Source organism: Parasteatoda tepidariorum, chromosome 8 (genome assembly GCF_982258835.1).
Source record: "Parasteatoda tepidariorum strain Cologne lab strain chromosome 8, Ptep-v5.0, whole genome shotgun sequence".
Lineage (NCBI taxonomy): Eukaryota > Metazoa > Arthropoda > Arachnida > Araneae > Theridiidae > Parasteatoda > Parasteatoda tepidariorum.
In genome coordinates this window covers 13,466,195-13,487,005 of record NC_141762.1, presented here as the reverse complement: position 1 = coordinate 13,487,005, position 20,811 = coordinate 13,466,195, and the positions used below count along the sequence as shown (strand labels likewise).

The window sequence follows — 20,811 nt, the reverse complement described above, 5'->3', positions numbered from 1 at the left end:
TTTTCTTTTATAATAAAACTTAACAAAAATTTTCAGCGTCTTTTGGAAACTACTCAGCAGCATAGAAAAAAAGTTTCATTAATTTACTTTTATTTTCTTCTTTTTTTAATTTATTTATTCATTTATTGCATTATTCAAAGTTTTTATCTAAGGTTTTGTCAGAAATGTATGCTAATATTTTAATTTTCCAACAACCTATAATTAAATAATTAAATTTAACCAATAATTAAAATTTTTCGATCACTTATTTTATCCACAATTATTTAAACCTTAATAAAATTACTTGTAAATTAACTCAATATTAATTAATTTAATACTGCTTATTATTCTATTAGATTGCTACTTTTTTCTCTGCTTCAACCCTATAAGATATTTAAATTTTATGAGTTTCTGAAAATGCAACCTCATGTTGTATTATGTATTTTCTATCAAGATGCTTACTTGTAACTCCATGAATATTCTGAACATTGACACATTTCCTAACTTTCGATGCATTTTATAACTTTCTATCAAAAATAAAACTTACATTTTGCTTAAAAACTTTTCCCTTTTTTTTATAATTCTCTGATGAAAAAGTACAACCCTATTCAGGAAAAAAATTGCACTCATCTTATTTTTGAAAAATAAATAGGAATTTTTTTTTTTTTTTTTTTTTTTGCGATTGATTTTTAAATTCATCATGCATTGTTATGTTCATGTTTCAGACAGTCGCCAATAGCCCATTGTGCAGCTCTAGTGCGACGTAAATTAACAGCAACAACAACAACATAAATTTTGAGTTTTATTTCTTCTAAAGCAAAAAATAAATTAACTTTTTTGCATACAAGATATTTTCCCTAACTTTCATTAGCAGTTGGAATGTCACGCAGTAGTTTCTATTTCAAAAATAATTATAAACAATAGAGATAAATTGCAAACGAGAAGTTTTTGAAGGGAAAATATATTTTACCAATCAGATTCTCATTCGCAGCTCCGAATTCGCAATCACGAATTTTTCGCATTCAGTGTGAATGGTCCCTAACTGGAATGGAAAGGAAAGTAAAAGAACAGAAACCTTTTCAAATAGTGAAATGACGCTTAAAATAATAATTTTATTTCTGAAAATGAAACATTCTAATTTTTAAAGTACTTAAAGTAAAGTAAAAGGTTGTTTTTGGTAAATGGATAGCGAATAATAACGCATCAATTTTCAACGCGTTGTGTTTCGTAAAATGTACAAAAGTGTTAGAAAAAAGATTAAAACTGGAGGAACGAGTTAAAATCGAAAATTGTTAAATGTATTGTTATTACTTCTTTAAAAGCACACAAATTCGCCACCCGAAAGCAAAATACAACTATTCTCTGGTCGGTTGGGTGGAATCGATATCGAATATTTTGTAAATAGGCACTTGTTTCGTTCTTCAATCTTTTAAACGAATGATGTGATGCATATTTAGAAATAATGTGTCTTTTAGTGTGAGTTTTAAATAATATATTTCTCGTATGTGTACTATTAACTTCTTATTTCTTTTAGTGATCGTGTAAAGAAACGTTTTTAAGCACTTCAGATTTCATGTTAAGGAAACGTATCTTGAAACTTTCATTTAGTTAAATATCTATAAGTGTGTTTATGATATATATTAACTGACATAGTCATGGATCTGATTCAAGGTATACAAGCGCTTTTGTGTGACGGTGATAAAGTTGTTTGTGCTATCGAAGCCGGTCTTGTTCAAGATTGGGTTAAATCAAGTCGTGTTGTTGCACTTGTACAACATTCAGATGAACATGGTATCTTAGTTCTTGTGCAAACACGAACTTCAACCCTTAATCAAGATTATTTTCGCATTGAGAAAGTTGTTGCAGTTAATGATTCATTTAGGTGCGACATTGAAACTACGGGTGGTGACTCTAGCTCAGATGATAATGTTTATTTGAAAATTACCAACGGAAAACATAAGTTATTATTCGAACTACCTTATAACCCTAAAGCCAAAGCATTCTTTTCGCAAATTTCTAAAGCATCTGAATCGTTTTTTCTTAGAATCGGACCTGCACCTGATTACCAGTGGCTCCAGAGGTATCAACCAATACCTTTGATCAAAGAGTCTACATTTTTTCTTGATGAAGTAGAAAGCTTAAACAATCTTTCGCTTGATACCCAATCTGTAAATTCCATGAATTGTGATGACAGCCAGTCTGATTTTGAAAATACATATTTTCCACACTTGATGGCAGCACACAGCGAGTCTGATCTCTCGAAAGGCCCGATGCAGTCTCCTGAATTCGGTAATTTACCTAGGCAAAGCATTGCTCTTGGTGTGACTCCATTAGCAGCAAGAGAAAGTGTTATTCGTCTTCAGATGACGATGCGAGAAGACGACTATGTGTACCTGCAAACCTATACTGTATTCATGGGTACTTGGAATGTTAATGGTCTTCCTCCTAAAGACAATCTACAAGACTGGCTTGCAGTAGATCCTGATCCTCCAGACTTTTGTGTTGTTGGATTTCAGGAGTTGGATCTCAGTAAAGAAGCTTACCTTTTTGCTGATACCCCAAAAGAAGAAGAATGGTTAGAAGCAGTAAAAGCTGGTCTTCACGAAAAAGCAAAGTACAAAATGGTTAAATTAATCAGATTAGTCGGGATGATGATGATCGTATTTGCTAAGGAAGAACTAATTGAGCACATAAAGAATGTTGCTGCTGAAACTGTAGGGACTGGAATCATGGGAAGGTTAGGCAATAAAGGCGGTGTTGCGGTTCGCTTAGATTTCCATCGAACTCCAATTTGCTTTGTTAACTGTCATTTAGCTGCCCACATGGATGAATGCGAAAGACGCAATCAAGATTACAACGACATTTGCTCAAGAATAACATTCAATCAGTTCAAACCTCCTAAATATATCAAGGACCATGATCATATTTATTGGATGGGGGATATGAATTACAGAATTATGGATTTAGACAATGAGCAAGTTAAGGCTCTCGTTGAGAAAAAAGCTTATTCAGTTTTACTCGAGCACGATCAACTCACTATCCAAAATAAATTGAAAAAAGTTTTTGTTGGTTTTACGGAAGGCCTAATCACTTTCAACCCTACTTATAAATATGATACAGGTACAAACAGCTGGGATTCAAGTGAAAAAAATAGGCCACCAGCTTGGTGTGATCGAATTCTGTGGAAAGGAAACAACATAAAACAGTTGGTTTACAGAAGCCATCCAACTTTACTTAACAGTGATCATAAATGTGTCAGTTCTGTTTTTGAATCCCAAGTGAAAGTTGTTGATGTTGCCAAATACAGAAAGATTTATGAAGAAGTAATGAAAAAGCTGGATAAGCTAGAGAACGAATTTCTTCCTCAGGTGACCCTCGATAAATTGGAAATAAATTTTGGCAAGGTTCACTTCATCGAACCTAAGGTGCAATCATTAACAATTGCTAATACTGGCCAGGTTCCCGTTCAATTCGAGTTTAAGAAAAAGTTGAATGATACTCGATACTGCAAAGATTGGCTTAGCATCAAACCATACATGTCTTTCCTAAAACCTGGAGAAAAATGTGATGTAGATTTAGAAGTGCTTGTTGACAAGAGAATAGCTTACAAATTAAACGCTGGTAAAGATAAAATTTATGATATATTAGTTCTTCATCTGGAAGGAGGTAAAGATTTGTTTATTACCGTTTCTGGTACTTATGTCCCTGGTTGTTTTGGTGCATCATTAGAAGCTTTAGTAAGATTATCAGTACCTGTATCAGAAGTATCTACAGAGGAATTATTTGAATTAGAAAATAGCATAGCTACAAATACCAAAGTCAAGCCACAGCAATTTGAAATTCCTAAGGAGATATGGGTTCTCATCGACCATTTGTATAAGTTTGGTTTAACGCAGGAAGATTTGTTTTTGCAGCCTGGACTTCGATATGAGCTTCAAAAAATAAGAGATAAATTAGATAATGGTATTTATGAGCTTGGACAGTGTCAGATTCATTCAGTGGCTGAATCATTCCTTTTGTTTCTGGAAGCTCTTGCGGAGCCTGTTATTCCTTACGAGTTTTATTACAAATCTTTGGACTGTTCGAATAATTTTATCAGCTGTAGAAATGTTGTCAACGAAATCCCTCGAGTTCATCGTAGTGTTTTCAGATATTTAATATCATTTTTGAGAGAGATTCTTCATCACGGTACATCGAACAGACTGGATGGAAAGTTGCTGGCCACAATCTTTGGCGAAATTTTGCTTCGTGAACCCGTGAATGACAGCCAAACGTCGACATCCGCGAAAAAAATCAATCAGCAAGCAGCAGAGCGAAAGAAAGCTACATTTATATTCCATTTTCTCATGAATGACTTGGATGATATTTAACTTTCAATGTATTGCTAATCGTTTTAATAAAGCAAGGTGATTTTGATGAAAACTTGTAATTAATGACAATTTAAACATACCTATTTCAAATGGGACCAGTTTAAATAAATGTGAAGGTTGTGCTTAAAAAATCTATAATGAGCTGAGACTACAAAAATATATTGTCAAAGTATATCAAAACAAACTGTACTTAAGATTTTACTAAATCATTTGTTGATTTTAATACAAAATTATAATTTAACACTGTTTCTTGCTATAAAACATAAATCTCAATATGAGCCTATGTTTATCTAGTCTGCATAGAAATTTATTGTATGAACAAATGTTTAGTGAGTTAAAACTTTCTTTTACAACAAATAACTTAATAATTTTTGGAAAATAAGGGAAAATTATATGTATTTTTACTTGATTTATTTTAATGTATTGGTGAAATTGTATATTTATTTACTTTTCAAATTATTAAAATGTGAGAAATAAATATGCATAATTTTTATTTCCAGTGTAACATTATTAGAGATAGCCTTAATCTAATGTCTTTTTTTCATTTGTCCGTATTTTTTTAAGTTGATATGTTAACAAAGTTCTATATATTTATGCTGGTTATTTTTTAAATTTTATAGAAATCAATTGAATGTATAGTTTCTGAGAAATAATGATTTAAAAACTAATATTAACTTAAACAATTAATATTTCTGATAAACATATAAAGAATCTAATAGCTATATACATTGTATTAACTATGAAGTCTCATTTTCTGAAAAAGTTTAGTATATATTAAAATATAAGTGTAATTAGGTTGCAGATAACAATTTAATTAGGTTATTCAATATATTTATTAATCCAACTGACATTTTAAATTAATCAACATTTTTGCCACATTATTGATAACTATGTACAGCAAGAATCGTATGAGGATAGCAACTATTTATATGTATTAAAGCTGAAATTTTAAAGCATTTTATTTTTAAATTTACTAAAAACAACATATTGCAAGAAGGTTTACTGAATTAACTTGTTCTGTGACTATAAATTTGGAAGAATGAGCTTTAAAATGTATTGTAAACATCGACCTTTTTATAGCACATCTATTGAAAACTGCCTAATTCTTACATTTTGCTGACTAATATTATATGTTTACTGTATTAGACTATCTATTGTGACATTTCTGTAAATTTGGAAAAAATATAGTTCACAATGTATGTTAACATAAGAAACCTAAATACAATAAATCTTTTTTTTTATTAAAAACTGACTTATTTTGAGACTTAAGGAAATAGAATAAATCTGTGTTACATCTCTCACAACATGTTTTACAACAAAATTGATAGTTTTAAAACTTCTTAATTTGTGCCATTAAATATGCGTTTAACATTATAAGCAGAGGCGTAACTAAAACGTGGTTCACACATTTCAAATTTTTTTTTATTTCAGAATAAAAATTATATATCTATACAGTCAGAAATTTTTTTTACAAATATTTAGACACCCCCCATTCTAAATATTATCACCTAGCTACGAGTCTGAATTACAAATAAATAGATATTTAGATTCCTATTTTTAGTTTTTCTTAAAAGTGTTTGTGTCTAGTACCTCAGAGTCTATTAAATAGTCTGATTATAAATCTTAACCTCCATTTGCAAGCTGATCATTGTTGAAATTAATATGTGGCTGTTTAAAAACTCACTGTTTTCTTTACATGTTGCTACTATAAAGAGAGTATTAGTATTTATTTTGAAAGAAATTACAGCTTTCTGTCAAATAGCATTAATTTCTATAAAATTGGAGCTAAAACAAAAGCAATCTCTTTATATGATTGTTAAATTCCTGTGATAAGTTGAAACTTTAAAAAGTGAAAGTTAAAAATGTAAGTTAAAAAATACATTTCGCTTCACTGTCCATTTTTCCAATTGCTTATTATTAATCTATCAAAATAAAATTTGGACATGTGTAAATCTTGCCTATTTCTTTTTTGAGAAAAACCTTATTTCACTTGTCCCAAGTGCTTGCTTCACATTTTTATCACAAGCTTTAAAAGAAATTTTAAAACAAAAAATTTCATCTATGATGCAGTTTTTAAACATTTTAGTTACTGCTGCCAAAATCTGTCTTTACAACTTTTTTTTTTTTTACTCTGCAGAACACATAATGTGTAAAATTATATAATGAGGATTATGTTTGCATGTTTCTCATTTTTATTTTTAAAATAATGATCACTTTCGATATAGTGGTTTATATTTTTCTGACAATTTACAAAAGCTAATTTTGCAGGTTTTGAAATCAATAAAAAGAGTGATGAGTGTCTTTTATTCTCTTCCTTCTCTAATGATGCAAAATCTCCAATAAATTTGATGATTTTGATTAGATGATATATATTTAGAAAAAAAGTGTTTGACTACCCTTCTTAAACTAAATCAAGAACGTTGAGGTGAGCTGTTTTTTTAAATTTCCATTGCTACCAAAATTTAAACTGTTATATTTAATATGCAAACTCTTATATTTAATATTATATTTATTTCTCACTTTTTATTAAAACATGTATATATTGTTAAATGCTTTTAGGGTAATGCTTTAAATGCATTGTTTACTTGTTCTTCATTTAATACTTTTGTTTCCTATCTGTGCCATGTTTTGTAATAAATAATACTGGTATTTTATTCATATTTATACTGTATCTCTTATCATATAATTTATATTGTATGATATCTAATAAATAGGTTCTCCAGTACGATTTTACTATTCCTTTCTTTTTTCAAGCACAATTTATGTGCTTAATTATGTGTGACATTTTTGTTATTGTATTTAGGATTTAAGCCTGTGAAATCAGGGTTATATGACTATTTTATTCCTTTTCTTATTTTTTATCTTTTTTTTTTCAATTCTTAAAAATAATAAATTTCTAAGAATCCTTTTTCGATGAAATTAAAGTGCCTTCGCTCAGTTTCCAAAGTTTTCTACTAACCAACAATGATGAACAAATTGAATCAATGGTAAAATTGCATGTCTCAATCTGATTTTATTTATTTATTTTTACTGGCAAGCCTTATAGTGGTTTGGCTGTGTAACTGTAGTACATTTCCTGTAAATAATTTCAAGAAAAATTAATTTTGTATACTTATCTTTATTTTAACTAAAATTTTTAAATATAGAATTATAAAGTATTGGGGGGAAAATAGATTTTACCATGTTATCTCCTTTCCCAACTGATTTTTCTTTCAAGTGCTATTGCTATTATGAAATCTAATGATGATTACACCTCCATTTATTTTACTGTTTTGAATTTGAAATAGACAACTATATGAAAACTTGTTTATTCTGAGAAATTATCTTATCTAATTTCAGAATTTACTTAAAACTTAATAAAACATAATTAACATATCCAAAGTGAGTCCTTCAATTTTAGTTAAGAAAACTCCAACTTCATAAATGAAAATCAAACCATTCAATCAAATGTTATTTAAATGATTTTTTTTTTTTTTTTTCCTTTTTAACTTGATGTTAGCTTTAGTTAATAACACTTTGCAAGTTCATCTTAATTTTATAACCATTTACAAATTATATCATGCTCAACTAGAAGACGAAATCCTATTTTAATTTATTAAACTGATTGAAAAATTTATTAATTTGCACTCAAAGATCTCCAGGTATCTTAGTAGTATGGCCAAGTTTAAAAATCAATTGCAATTCCTTTCATTATTACATTAAAAACGTATTTCAACTAAAAGGATACCCATTTTATGATATTTTTTCATGTATTTAAAGAAACATATATTAAGTAAATTCAAAATATACATTAAGCACTTGAACATTTTTTTTTCCTTTGTTTAAATTTACTGTAAAAGTAAATGTTTCTTCTATTTATTTTTGTAATATGTAACATTTGCTTATTTATTAAATACTTATCTAAATTTTGGAAAACCGAAGTTCAAAAGAATCTTATATTACTTTTTATTGTTAGTACTATTGTTAATTTTAATTATGCATTTTGTGTACTGATATAAAAGTTTTTTATGTTTTATAATGTGGTCAAACTCCAATTATGGATTAATTAGATTAGATATTTAAATATCTGAAAGAGGTTTTTTTTTTTTTTTTTTAATTGTGCAATATTTTCTTCTGCATTGGATTTACTGATAACTTCTCACCACTGAAATCTAACTCAAAGATGCCTCGGAATTTTAAAGCTGCCTTTATACTTGCCTTCTATCTACTTTCCTCAAGAAGCTTGCTCTCTTTAGATATCCAACTATATTGCCTACTCTTTTCTGTTATTTATTCTACCAGACTTAATTTATAATACTGTTCGATTTTCTTGCCTTGTTAATGTAGTTTAACACTTTACCAACAGTTGTCAGACGTGTGTATGATCAGCAGCTTACACACGTCGGACCAGCAGCAGACCCACCCTGGCCCCAGCTCTGTCCCAGTTTGAACTGTCGAGCAGGAATAATTTTGCTATGCTCTGATTAAATGGCATTATATATTATATGATAATCAAAACTCACTTTCATGATATTAATGTTAATTATATTTATATATCAATTGTTCTGTAGCCTATAATTTTTTATCATTTAATAAAGGCTGAAGACTCTATTTTTATTAAATATGTAGTATTATTTAAGTTAGTTGCATAAAAGTAAATATTTTCACCTACCCTGTCTCAATTTACTCATCTAATAAGTTATGACTTCAAAAACTTGATTTTCTCCCATTTTTACATTTTTCACTGGTTTTAGTTCTTTTGATAACATCTAACCACTTCAAATTTAACTTACTGCATCAAATTTACTATATCTATCCTTAAAATCCCATTGTTTGTTTCATTTTATTCATCAAGGTTATCCAGATAATTAGAGTTCAGATAATTGAAGTTCTTTTTTATTTACAATTTCTTTTTAAAACCATATTTTTTATGAGAAAAATATTATTTTTCACTTGGTGTATATTTTATTTTACTATGATATGAACTGTGGAACTCATTATTTACTTTTTTTCGTTATTTTATATTATAGATTTATTTACCATTTTGGGCTGTTTTATAATTTGAAAAACTTTAATGTTTTTACTATAAAGAATTTTTATCTATGTTTTGTTTTTCAATTATTCTTTTATTAAATTAGAATGTTATAATTTTTGTAAAAGTGGATATAGTAGAACCTGGATTATGAAGAGTCTTCGAGTTAAAAATTAGTTTGGGCTCATTAAAGCTTATTGGATAACTATGAGCTCATTTTGGCAAAAATCGAGTATTTTTCATTGATTTTTAATAATTTTCATCGAAAGGGAAACTTCTTTTTTTTAAATGCTATTACATGAATCAAAAGTTGATCAGAATTGTGACATTTTTTATTTTTTCTTGTGGAAGAGTTTCAAAAAACATTCTTAAAGTTTGGTTTTTATCTGTCAAAGTTGATAATGATTAGATGATTTTTTACCTAACCTTTTTAAGAAGTTATATTAATGATGGAATTAAGAATTCCTGACAATTACTTTGTTTGTAGCAAAAATTATATTAAGTGATGTTATAGTTATGTTAACTTTACTTCGGTATATGAGATTCATTTAGTCCTGGTTCTACAGCGTAATTGTTTTCCTGTTATAATCTGTGCTTCCAATTAATCATATCCATCCATTTTTTCCTGGTTCTCAGTAAAATGTGTAATACTTTAATACCTTTTGGAAAGGTATTATAGGATGCATAAAATAACTATGATTATTTCATTTCATATCTGTACAGATAGTGTACAGTAGTTATCATTACTATATTGTAAGTATAAATATACTTAATTGTATAATGAAATATTATATGATAACATTATATTAGTAATGCATTAGGCTTATTTATAAACTAACCTAATTAGCGGTCAAATTAAATCTGATGTGAATATTTAATTGATATTCTTCAATTGAAGAAAAATGAGTAAACCATTAAAAGCAGAAAAAACTGTATGGTTATATTGTAATTAATACATATTCAATAAAAGAACACAATGTATTATAGAACAATGCTATAAATAAATAAATTTATCTTAAAAGATGTGTGCCTTGTGTCAATAAGAGTGACAACGCTCTGGTGTTCCTTTTCAAAAAAAATTTTCTCATCTGAATTTTAATTTTTTTTCTTTTTAAATTATATATTAGTGTCATTTTCTTCATGTCACAAAATAAAATAGAAAATAAAAACTTTAAAAAAAATATGTTACAATAATTGGAAAAAAAATGTCAGTCAATGTATGGTTGATTATTTTTGTGTTGGAAAAAATTTTTCTTTGAATTCATATCTAACATCATTTTTCTAAAAGCACGTACAGCAGTAAACAACACTTAATGAAATGAAGGAAAGCTCAAATGACCTAAAAGTGATATGGGAAGTCCAAAATAGAGCTGGTTATCAATACCTTGAATATTAAAAAGGAAGAAATATTATTTATTCCATTTTTGTCACCGGCAGACAAAGTACTGTTAAAAGCTGTTATATTTCCTAAGAAAGATATTTTTAAGAGTGTGAATTTTAATAATACAGTAGAACTCTGACACCTGATCTTTCGGTTATCCAATGCCTCTTTCAACACATGTTAAAACTATCCTGGCACACATTTCATCTTTGTTACAACTGATATTTCCAAACTACTGATTAATTTTTAGACATTTTGTCATTAGACCCCACATTTAAGTCAATTCAGTTCAATGTTAAAAAAAGGTAATGCAATAAAAGTCCGATTTTTTAAAAGAAAGTATTCAATTACTTATTTCTATAGAAAATGTTTAAAGCAACAGGAATATTTGCTACAAAAAAAGTAATAATAATAAAATAAAACTGTGTACTTGTATTCATAAAGTTATTACATCTTGTGTGCATTCATAATGTTGTTACACTGCTACTGTGATCCAAAAGTACCACAGTAATCTTTCCACCTCCTTTGTGTTTTCTTTTTATTAATTTTTCTCAAATGTAGTTTATAACACTGATTTTACAATTTTGAGTACATATTATAAGATATATCAATAAAACATCAGTAGTATAGTTAATTAAATATTTCCCTACATTCCAGAAATTAGTTTGTAAAATACTACATATATTAATTGGGAAATGCAAAAAATAAATAAACTGCTTATGAGTTTAGTGTTAAAAAATTATTTTTAATTGATTCATTAATGTTCACTACAAAAACTATAGCTTAATTGAATTGACTTTTTTTAAACTGTTAAACACTCTAAAAAACTTTTCTATTTGATAATAATCAATAAAGTTTCTCTTTTTAAGGAATTTTATTTTTATACGTTTAATAATAAAAACTTATTCTTTTTAAAATAGATCCTACTTCAGCAAATGTGATTATTAAATAAGCTGATGATTTTCTCTAAATCCATCGATAAAGATTTAATTGTTTAGTACACAAGTTTGTCCTCAAATATTTTTATTTCTGCAATTTAAAATTTTTGTTTTTCTTGATTAATACAAGGTTCATAGTTGTCCTAATTTTCTTGATAAAAATATTTTGACCTATTTTTTTGCTTTTTTTTTTTTTTTTTTTTTTTGTCTTGATATTTCTGATTTTTGGCATGTACTCTTATCTAAGAATATAAATATGTATTTTTTAAAAATTATATTTGTAGAGCTAAAAGATTTGGATTTTTGATCCAATATCTTTTTATTTTAATTGATAATGTTACTAGAAATAAAAATTTGCTAGTTCCAATTTAGGGACTTTTATTACACTTAAGTAAAGCAAATTATACTTTTTAGTTAGCCATTTTTATAAGTAGTATGGTACGCATATATACTGTTCCAAAAAAATGTCTTTATTTTGTCATAAATGTAGTGTTTTTTTTTTAAGTTTAATGGCATTTTTCATGTTTAATTCTTAAAATATTTGTTTCAGTTTCATTCTTACCAAGATACTTTTATTCTGATTTTTAAACCAGATAACCTTGATTCAAACCCTATTCTAATATATTTTACAATGGAAAACATCTTAAGAATTTTTTTTAATTGGAAAAAATTTAACAATTTTCTTCTTTTATATTTTGACTCAATTTTATTCTTGTGCTTAGATTTTCAAATCGTGCCAGAAGATAGTTTTAGCCCTATCATCATTTAAGTATATTTCACCCAGGAAAATTATTATTTTTTAATAATTTGAAATCAGCTAATGTCAAAGTGATTTATTTTTATTATTTTTTTCATAATTTATATAGTTTCGTGTCAACTTCAAAATTTGCTTGCTATTGTTTTTCATTGTGTTTTCTCACAATTTCATTCTAGAATAAATATTTGTAATTTTCCTACCAGATGATAGCTTATGTTCTCTCATTACTCAAGTATATTTTGCACTTTTTTTCCTGTGAAAGTACATTGACTTAAATTATTTTACTTCATTTTGTTAAAATCATAATTATACTATTTCATTTTAATTTTGAAATTGTATGGCTCAAATTTCTTTTTCTATGTCTCCTATAATTTTCGCTTGTGTACCACCAAACTAGATTATAGCTTCAATTCTGTTCTTATTTAAGTATATTCACAGAAGAAAAAAAAAAATGTTTGAACAATTCGATTTATGTTACATTACTTGTTAAAATTATTATCATACAGGTTGAGATTGTGTTTGAAATTACTTTCACTATGTTTTCAGTTTCTCTCAATTTCACTTGCATTTTAATTAACTAAATTACAACTGTGATGTAATCTGATTATTGTTTAAGTATAATTCAAAAACATAGCCTATTCTTATTTATGTGTATTTTACAAAGAAAAATATCTTATATTTTATCATTTGTTCAAAATCAACTAATGTGAGAACAATTAGGTTAATTTTACATTGCTTAGTTAAAATTAAATTACAAAATTAGTTTATTAAGAATGATTTCATTCTCATCACTTTATACGGTGACCACAAAACGGGAAAAAATCAGGTAGGTTTAAAAAGTTTAAAATTTTAAAATAAAATAGGGAAAATTTTACAATTTTGTCAATCTAAAAAACAGAAATGTCAAACAATTGACTTAAACTACCAAAAAATCACCAAAAAGAAATTAGTTTCAGTTGGTACCTCAATCTAATTTTAAAGTACCTAATCTTAAACTCTAATTTTTTTGCAAAGATTGATTTGATGATTGATGAAAGAAAGGTATTTTCTAAAATTTGATTTTAGTTCAGTTTAATAAATATAAATGTAATAAATATTTTTTGCCTAATTTATGCCTTTATTAAACTTATAAAATTATATAAAAAGGTTGTATAAGATAAGTTAGATTTTATTGTTGAATCACTATCAAATTCATAAATTTTAGTCTTCAATATAAAAAACTTATATACTTATTTTTGTAACAATGTTTAAAAAGATTGTTTATTTTCATATTCAAAAGTGGTGAAAAAGTTTTGTGAAATATTTTATATGTATGATTAAGTAGAACTGAAAAATTTAAAATAACAGTTGCAAAAAGCTGGGAAATTTAATAAAAATCAGAAAGTCTAGTCACATTACAAATATTGACTTTGATATTTTTTTTTTTATTTATTCAATAGTGCTTTATCCTTTAATTTGTTTAGTGTCTGTTTTGTTTTAATTAATAAATTAGGTTTTATATTATATGTTTTCTTTTCTTTTTTTCAGAACATAATTAATTTGACTGTAAAATGGGTTTCTACAAGTCTCTTAACTTCATTTTAAGAAATAATATATTTAGTAATATTGTAAAACAAAGAACAAGCAATTGTTTTCAATCCTTTTTTGTGCCAAGAAAAGTACTTTTATACATGAACATAAACTCTTACCTTTCTTTTGAGAGATGTACCAACATTAAAAAAATGCATACATCTCAGAGTTTAAATAAAAAAAGTGCAGCTGAAGAAATTCAACATTTAGCAGATCTCATAGTGACAGAAAATTCTAATGAACTCTGTAAACAAGAATTGATCAAAGTTTTAGACTTCCTTGTATCTAAAGGATACAAAATAAGTGATATCAAGGACAAATGTTTGAACTTTTTAACACCTTCAAACAGCTCATACATGAAAGTTCTGCAAATTGCTGAGTTAGGTTCAGATATTTTGGAATTGATACCTTTTATGAACCTTTCACTTCAATCGCTTCGTAATGCTGCCCAGCAGGCAAAAGAAGACAAGCATGAGATTACGGGTTTTCCTAATCGCATTTTATATTTGACTCATCATCTGGAAACTCCCATCGAAGAATTGATTCCTGCCCTTGCAAAGCACTCATCATTGTTAACAATGCCATTCAGTAGATTGGATCATAAAATGAATGTATTGAAAAGTGCCGAGATAAACCCACAAGACTTAGTAAAAGATCTTTGGATATTTAATTATAATGAAATGCTGTTGTCCAATCGAATATCTGCTGCTGAAAAGGCTGGTTTAAAATTAAAACCGTGGATGCTTCGTTGCTCCAATAAGTTTTTTGTATCCAAACTTAACAAAGATACAGAAACTCAACGTATCTTAGAAGGAGATGATATTGTTAAGTATTTGTCTACTAAACTAGATTGTAGTGAAGAGTATGTGAAGCATTTAATGGCAAAGAATAGACTTCTAAAAACAATAAATACCATTAAAATCAATCAGGTAAGGTTGGTAGTCATTAATTTTTATAACAAAATTCACTACTTGTTTAACGTTATGTGAATATTACATGGTGCATATTGTTTTTAAAAAGTTCTTAAAGGTGTTTATTTTCGTTTTTTAAAAGTCCTTAAAGGTGTTTTTAAAAAGTGATTAATTTTCCCTTTTCGAAAATGAGATTTTTTTTACCATGCCGTTTTTGCCAAAGCAGGGTTTTCACATTGTTCTATTCTACGCTTTAACAATTCATTCAAACACAATGCATTTCGAGGTACCGTCGGTTTGTAGCGTATGAAAGCGCCAATCATTTTACATGTTTGATGAGATACTTGTGGGTCCGCATGTACATATACTGAGCTGAGTTCTGTAAGATTCTTGCACTCTCATGTGCAACTCAGCTGCATTTTGCAAGATATTCTCAATTTAAGGTTTTATTTTCCACCCTCTGAAATCGAACCAAAAATCTCTCTATCTTTTTATGGTGGCTAACACAATCAAGAAAAGAGTTCTTTATCAAAACCTAGTTATTTTATTCTTGATCATGTAAAGTCTTTGAAAACTATTTTGCATCTTGTTAACATATATAGCGCTTAAAAATATTCTTTTAGCTCTTAAAAGGTGGCTATCCCCCCTGTATTATATTCTGTTTATCGACTTTAACTATCTTCATTGACATGATTATTGGGGGGGGAAATTCCCTATGCTTGTAGAAATGTATGTGTACAATGTTTCAATACTTTTTAGTGAGGCAGAACGTAGTATTGAAACTATAATCTTACATTTTTTATTAAAAAAGTTTTATAGAACCTGTTTGCAATACTAATTAAAGGATAACTTTGCTAATGTGTTAAGTGTTAAAGAAATGTGCTAGATTTTGGCCATTGGTCAGTAGCGAAAATAACCATTTACATACATTTCTATTTTTAAACTGCAACTATGATATTTTATTCTATTATGTTATATTTTATATTCTATTATGTTTATTTATATTTTTAAACTGCAACTATGATATATTATATAGCTGTTTCTAGGAATATAATTCATAAAATAGAAAGCATAACTCAGCTGGAAATTTTTTAAAATTGTTTAAAGCTGTTTGATGTATAATTTTTATTAATCTAAAAACTCATATTTATTGCAAGTTGATTTTTAAGAAAAAGTAAAAATTGTGCAAATGAAGATATTTAAAATTGTTTTGCAGTAAATGGAAGGGAAAATTTAGTTTCATTGAATAAAAATAAGACTTCACAAACAGTTTTATTTTAGGCAAAGCATAGAAATTTTATAAAATGTGTTTTTTTAATTGAAATAAGCTTGCGTTACATTAAGACACCAAAAAAAATTCATGCATAAAAAATTCTATTTTATTTAAGAAATAAAATGGTACACATAAGCGCCATTCACTAAATCAATGAACAAACCATTTAGTTTAATACTTGTTTTTTTTACTTACTAACTTGTAACATTAATACATCCTAAAAACATTTATTAAATCTCAAAATGAATAATTAAACATTTTCGAAAAACTTCATTTGTCAATAACCGTTTTAAGTAAATAAGCTAGATTAGTTTAACAATTTATCAACAGAAAGTGTTTCCTCTAATTGAATTACTAATATTTTATCGATGTCTTCAGAACCCTTGACAATAGCAGAAAAATAATATTAGTGAAAAATATTCGTTTAATAAAAAAATATCTATTGAAATGGTGCGTTTGCACACCTTTGGGCAAAAATTTGTTAAATATGTAGTTTAAATCAGGTACATTTGATTTATGTGATGTTTGTTAAATATTTAAATTGTATTCAGATTCTTTATTGTTTTAACAAGTTTTCCTCATACTATTAATTTTTTCAGTCACATGTTTATAATTTAAATTATTTTTCTTTTAAGATGAATTATATTATAGCATACATTATAATTGCACAAATTTTGGTTTAATTTTAGTTTAAAAAATAATCAAAACCAATATTTATGTACCTAAAAAATAAAGGGATAATGGACCTTAACAAACTTTTAAACTTTTATGTGTGCTAAAAATTTGATTTCATTTTCTCTTTCTTACAAATTTTGAAATTCTTTATTATTTTATTGCCAATCATGTGAAAATTGTATCTTTTAAAGACAAGAAATAAGATTAATTTTATTTTTGTTTATTAACTTATTATTTTGCAATTTTTTTTTTTACTTTATAGATCATCCATTTTTTGTTTGAAAAAGGATACACTCCTCAAGAAGTAAGACTTTGTCCCAGAGTGTTTAGTGCCAAAATTGAAACCTTGGACCAACGCCTTCAAGAATATCAGAAAGTTCGAAGCACTTTACCGCCAATACCACAGCTATGTGCGGTATCAGAAAAATTTCAAAATAATCTCAAAAAATATAAAAAGTGTGAAGGAGATGTATAAGTAAACAAAATTGGTTTCATGTAATATGATTGCATTTAAAATAATCATAAATACACAATTTGTTATAATTTTGTTTTCGTTCTTCATGTAGTTTGGAAATTGTTTAGAAAAAAATGAAGTTTGCATTAGCCTAGTTTAATTGGATGTAGATTTTAATTCTACAAAAGCCTGTATCAAATATTATACCAAAGGCAAATTATATTATATACTGTAATATCAAACTTTATTTTTAAATTAGCTCTTGTATGTAAAAGGATGGAATATCAGTTAAGTACCTCTTGGCTGTGAGGAGACCAGATGATACACATCCAGTACATGTATGTGGGTTCTTAATATTAAATTTCGTGTACAACAAACCAAGCCCTTTGAAACTTTTATGAATTATTATTTCTATAAATTGCTACATCAAACATTCTTTAGCTTATTTAGTCCAAAAAAATTTCACGTTAAGCAATTCCTATTTTCTTTTATTAATATTTTTAAAAAATTCTAAAATATCATAATTAACTTAGCAGTATTAAAATGATTTTATGAATGATATCACTTTTTTTTGCCACAGGGCCATGGAACTCATATTTATTAGGTTTTATAAATATGTGCTCCATGACCCTGTGACTAAAGAGGACTTCTTAGAAGTTTTATGAGATAAAAACCTCTAAGAAGTAGTACATGGTTTCAAAACTTTATAACTGCATCATTTTTTTAAACACTTGGAGAATTAGGATTTTATACCAAATGCCCAAAAAAATTGACCTACATACAGAAAAATATGCTGCGTTCTGCTTAGGAAGCAAATTATTTTTCTCTCCGAGTTTCAAAATTGATTACAACAGAAAGTGCTGCAGCCTGAACTGTTTCTGATACTCGCTAATAATGAACATGGTTAAGTCATTACAAACCTTGGTTTAATAAGTATGAAAAAAATGCATTTTAACATGGGAATTGCTGATTTTAAGTGACCCTCAATAATAAGGAATCTCAAACTCGTAACGACTATTTTGCCAATTGTTAAAACATTGTCATACCTGAAATCTATGTTAATAAGCTGACTGATAAGTGATATATATGTATGAAAATTACAAATATATTTTCTAATAAACTTAAATTTTTGCTGTTAATAAAAGATATTGAACAGTGTTTCTGGTCTTAAATATAAGAGTAGAAATGACAGATTATTATTTGTATGGAATGATCTTTGGATAAGAGAATTTTGAAATTGTATGCAAAAAATTTTTCAATTTGATTAAAAGAAATATGCAAAAAGTAAAAACATTAAGTGGTTCAAACTTTACATTGCTCTCTTAACTAAACTATTGTGATTCTATTTTTAAGATAGCGGCTACCATGGTTGTCACAACGGTGTTCACTTTTTTATGCATTGTACACTATCGGAAAAAAAAATTAGTATTATATAATTATAAGCACATAAACTTCCTGGAATTTAATTTTTTTTGAAAATTAAGTAATTATAAATTTGAAGGACATATAGAAAACAGAACATTAGTAAATTTTAAAAAACGCAGATTTTTTTTTTAACAATAGCTACTTTTTGTTTAAACATGGCATTAAAAAAGTTTTAATTTGTATTTAGGAACATTAGTTGAGTTTTGCTTACAGTTTAAAAATAACTGATTACAGTAAAAATAAAATTGCGCAATTTAATATTTCTTCTTTTATATCAAAAGGGAGAATTTGTTAAAAATATAATTAAATTTTAAAAATAAAATTATTATTTTCAAAAAATAGGATGGATTCAAAAAAATGCAAAAATATCAACTAATTTCAAATAAAATGTTTAACTAATATATTTAAAATAAACACATAAACAAAAACATTTTGCATAAAAAAAGTTAGCAAATTTCTCTTAACTAATATTAAGCCTCAATATATATTCTCTTACAGATTTTAACATTTAAATGAGATTTATAAAATTATTTATATTAGCAAATTCTGTTATAATTTGCTTTAAGACTGTATTTACAAAAATTTTATATGTTTTAAATAAAAAAAATCTCAGTATGTTTTGGGGGTTTCTTTCATTTTTATGCAGTTTTCACTTTTTTTTGTAAAAAATAGTTTTAAAGACTTATTTTAATGTCTACCTGATTACATTAAACTCTATAAATCTTTTTGCCATAATTTTTTAATATAATAAGGCCTAAACAAATTTGGCTTTTACACTGGATAGTTAAATATTTTATTTATTTTTTCAGTAGATGTTATATTTTAAATGACAAGTTTATTTGTACAAATTAAAGAAATTTACCTTATATTCTAAGAAAAATAATCAAGACAACTCAACATTATGTGCCTTAATAATAATTGAAAACTAAAAATACTTTGAATTCGAACATTTATCGAGAGAAGAAGAGAGAGAGATGTGGGGTAAATACCAAATTATAAATACCTTACTAACTAGGTATTTACCTGGACCTTACCTATTCCATATAAAAAAAATTACTCCATATAAAAAATTATGGGGTAAATACCAAATTATAAATACCTTACTAACTAGGTATTTACCTGGACCTTACCTATTCCATATAAAAAAAATTACTCAACATAAAATTAAGATATTGGACTTGAATTAGGATTAAACAAAAATCATAATAGAAAAAAAAATCTGATTTTTTTTTTTTTTTTACATTTATTTCAATTAAACACTGATAAAATATTATATTTAATAATAATGCTTAGTATTATTTAACAACATAGTTAAAGTGATTTTGAAATGATTAAATAATTATTACAAACTGATCACTAAATAAGTAAAACCATAAGACAGAGCTCATTCTAAGCAGAAAAAAGGGCTGGCTGCAAAAGTTTAAAAAAAGGGTATTATTATTCTAAAAAGGCAATAATTTCTTTTTATGGGCTTTACACGTTCAATTAAAAAACATTGTCAATTAGTAAAAGAAATTTTTTTTTTTTTACTTTACTAAAAGTAGCAAAGCAATCATATTAATTACTAATTTTCATTAACATATATCGAGTTAATGAGCTAATTAGCTTAGTAATTTATTTAAAATGGAAGCATATATTAATAAAATAATGTATGTTTTTAAGTGTCTGTAGTTATGAATTAATAATTAAAATGATTAATAATAATTATGATTTAGAGATAGTGGAAGTAACTGCAAACTTTCAAAGACAAGTGCAAGAAGTGGGTGTGATGGCTATTTTTCCTTTCCCATATAAATCTATGTATTGACAAACTATGTATGTATTGACAAACTAAATAAAAAGAGTTGCAATTAAAGAAGGGTTGAGGAAAGAAAGCGCAAAAAGGGTATGAATTTACTTCAGGGGCAACAGGGTGGATCCTTTTGACTAAAAGGGCAGCAGGGTGCTGCTCCCTGTTTACCCTGCTTAGAATGAGCTCTGCATAAGATTTTTCTATTTTTTGCAAGCACACCCTCATAAATTTGTAAGAACAAAGGCCCAGTTCGTCAGTAAGATATGAAATAAAGAA

At 26.8% G+C, this 20,811-nt stretch overlaps 2 protein-coding genes across 3 annotated transcripts; both read left to right on the top strand.

Moving 5' to 3' along the window:
• Positions 1 to 1,159: 1,159 nt before the first annotated feature.
• On the top strand, positions 1,160 to 18,476 carry mTTF (mitochondrial transcription termination factor). Of its 2 annotated transcripts, XM_016055670.4 has the most exons (4): positions 1,160 to 1,455; positions 6,618 to 6,774; positions 13,964 to 14,934; positions 17,127 to 18,476. In XM_016055670.4, the coding sequence occupies exons 3-4, from the start codon at positions 13,987 to 13,989 to the stop codon at positions 17,337 to 17,339; spliced, it is 1,161 nt and encodes a 386-aa protein (XP_015911156.3). In that variant the 5' UTR covers positions 1,160 to 1,455; positions 6,618 to 6,774; positions 13,964 to 13,986; the 3' UTR covers positions 17,340 to 18,476. The 2 variants fall into 2 exon arrangements, with proteins under 2 accessions (XP_015911156.3, XP_015911157.3); XM_016055671.4 differs by lacking the exon at positions 6,618 to 6,774 and having other exon boundaries at positions 1,161 to 1,455.
• On the top strand, positions 1,455 to 9,446 carry Ocrl (Oculocerebrorenal syndrome of Lowe). Its single transcript, XM_016055669.5, has one exon. It carries the CDS (start codon positions 1,635 to 1,637, stop codon positions 4,347 to 4,349), a length of 2,715 nt encoding a protein of 904 aa, XP_015911155.2. The 5' UTR covers positions 1,455 to 1,634; the 3' UTR covers positions 4,350 to 9,446.
• Positions 18,477 to 20,811: the final 2,335 nt, after the last annotated feature.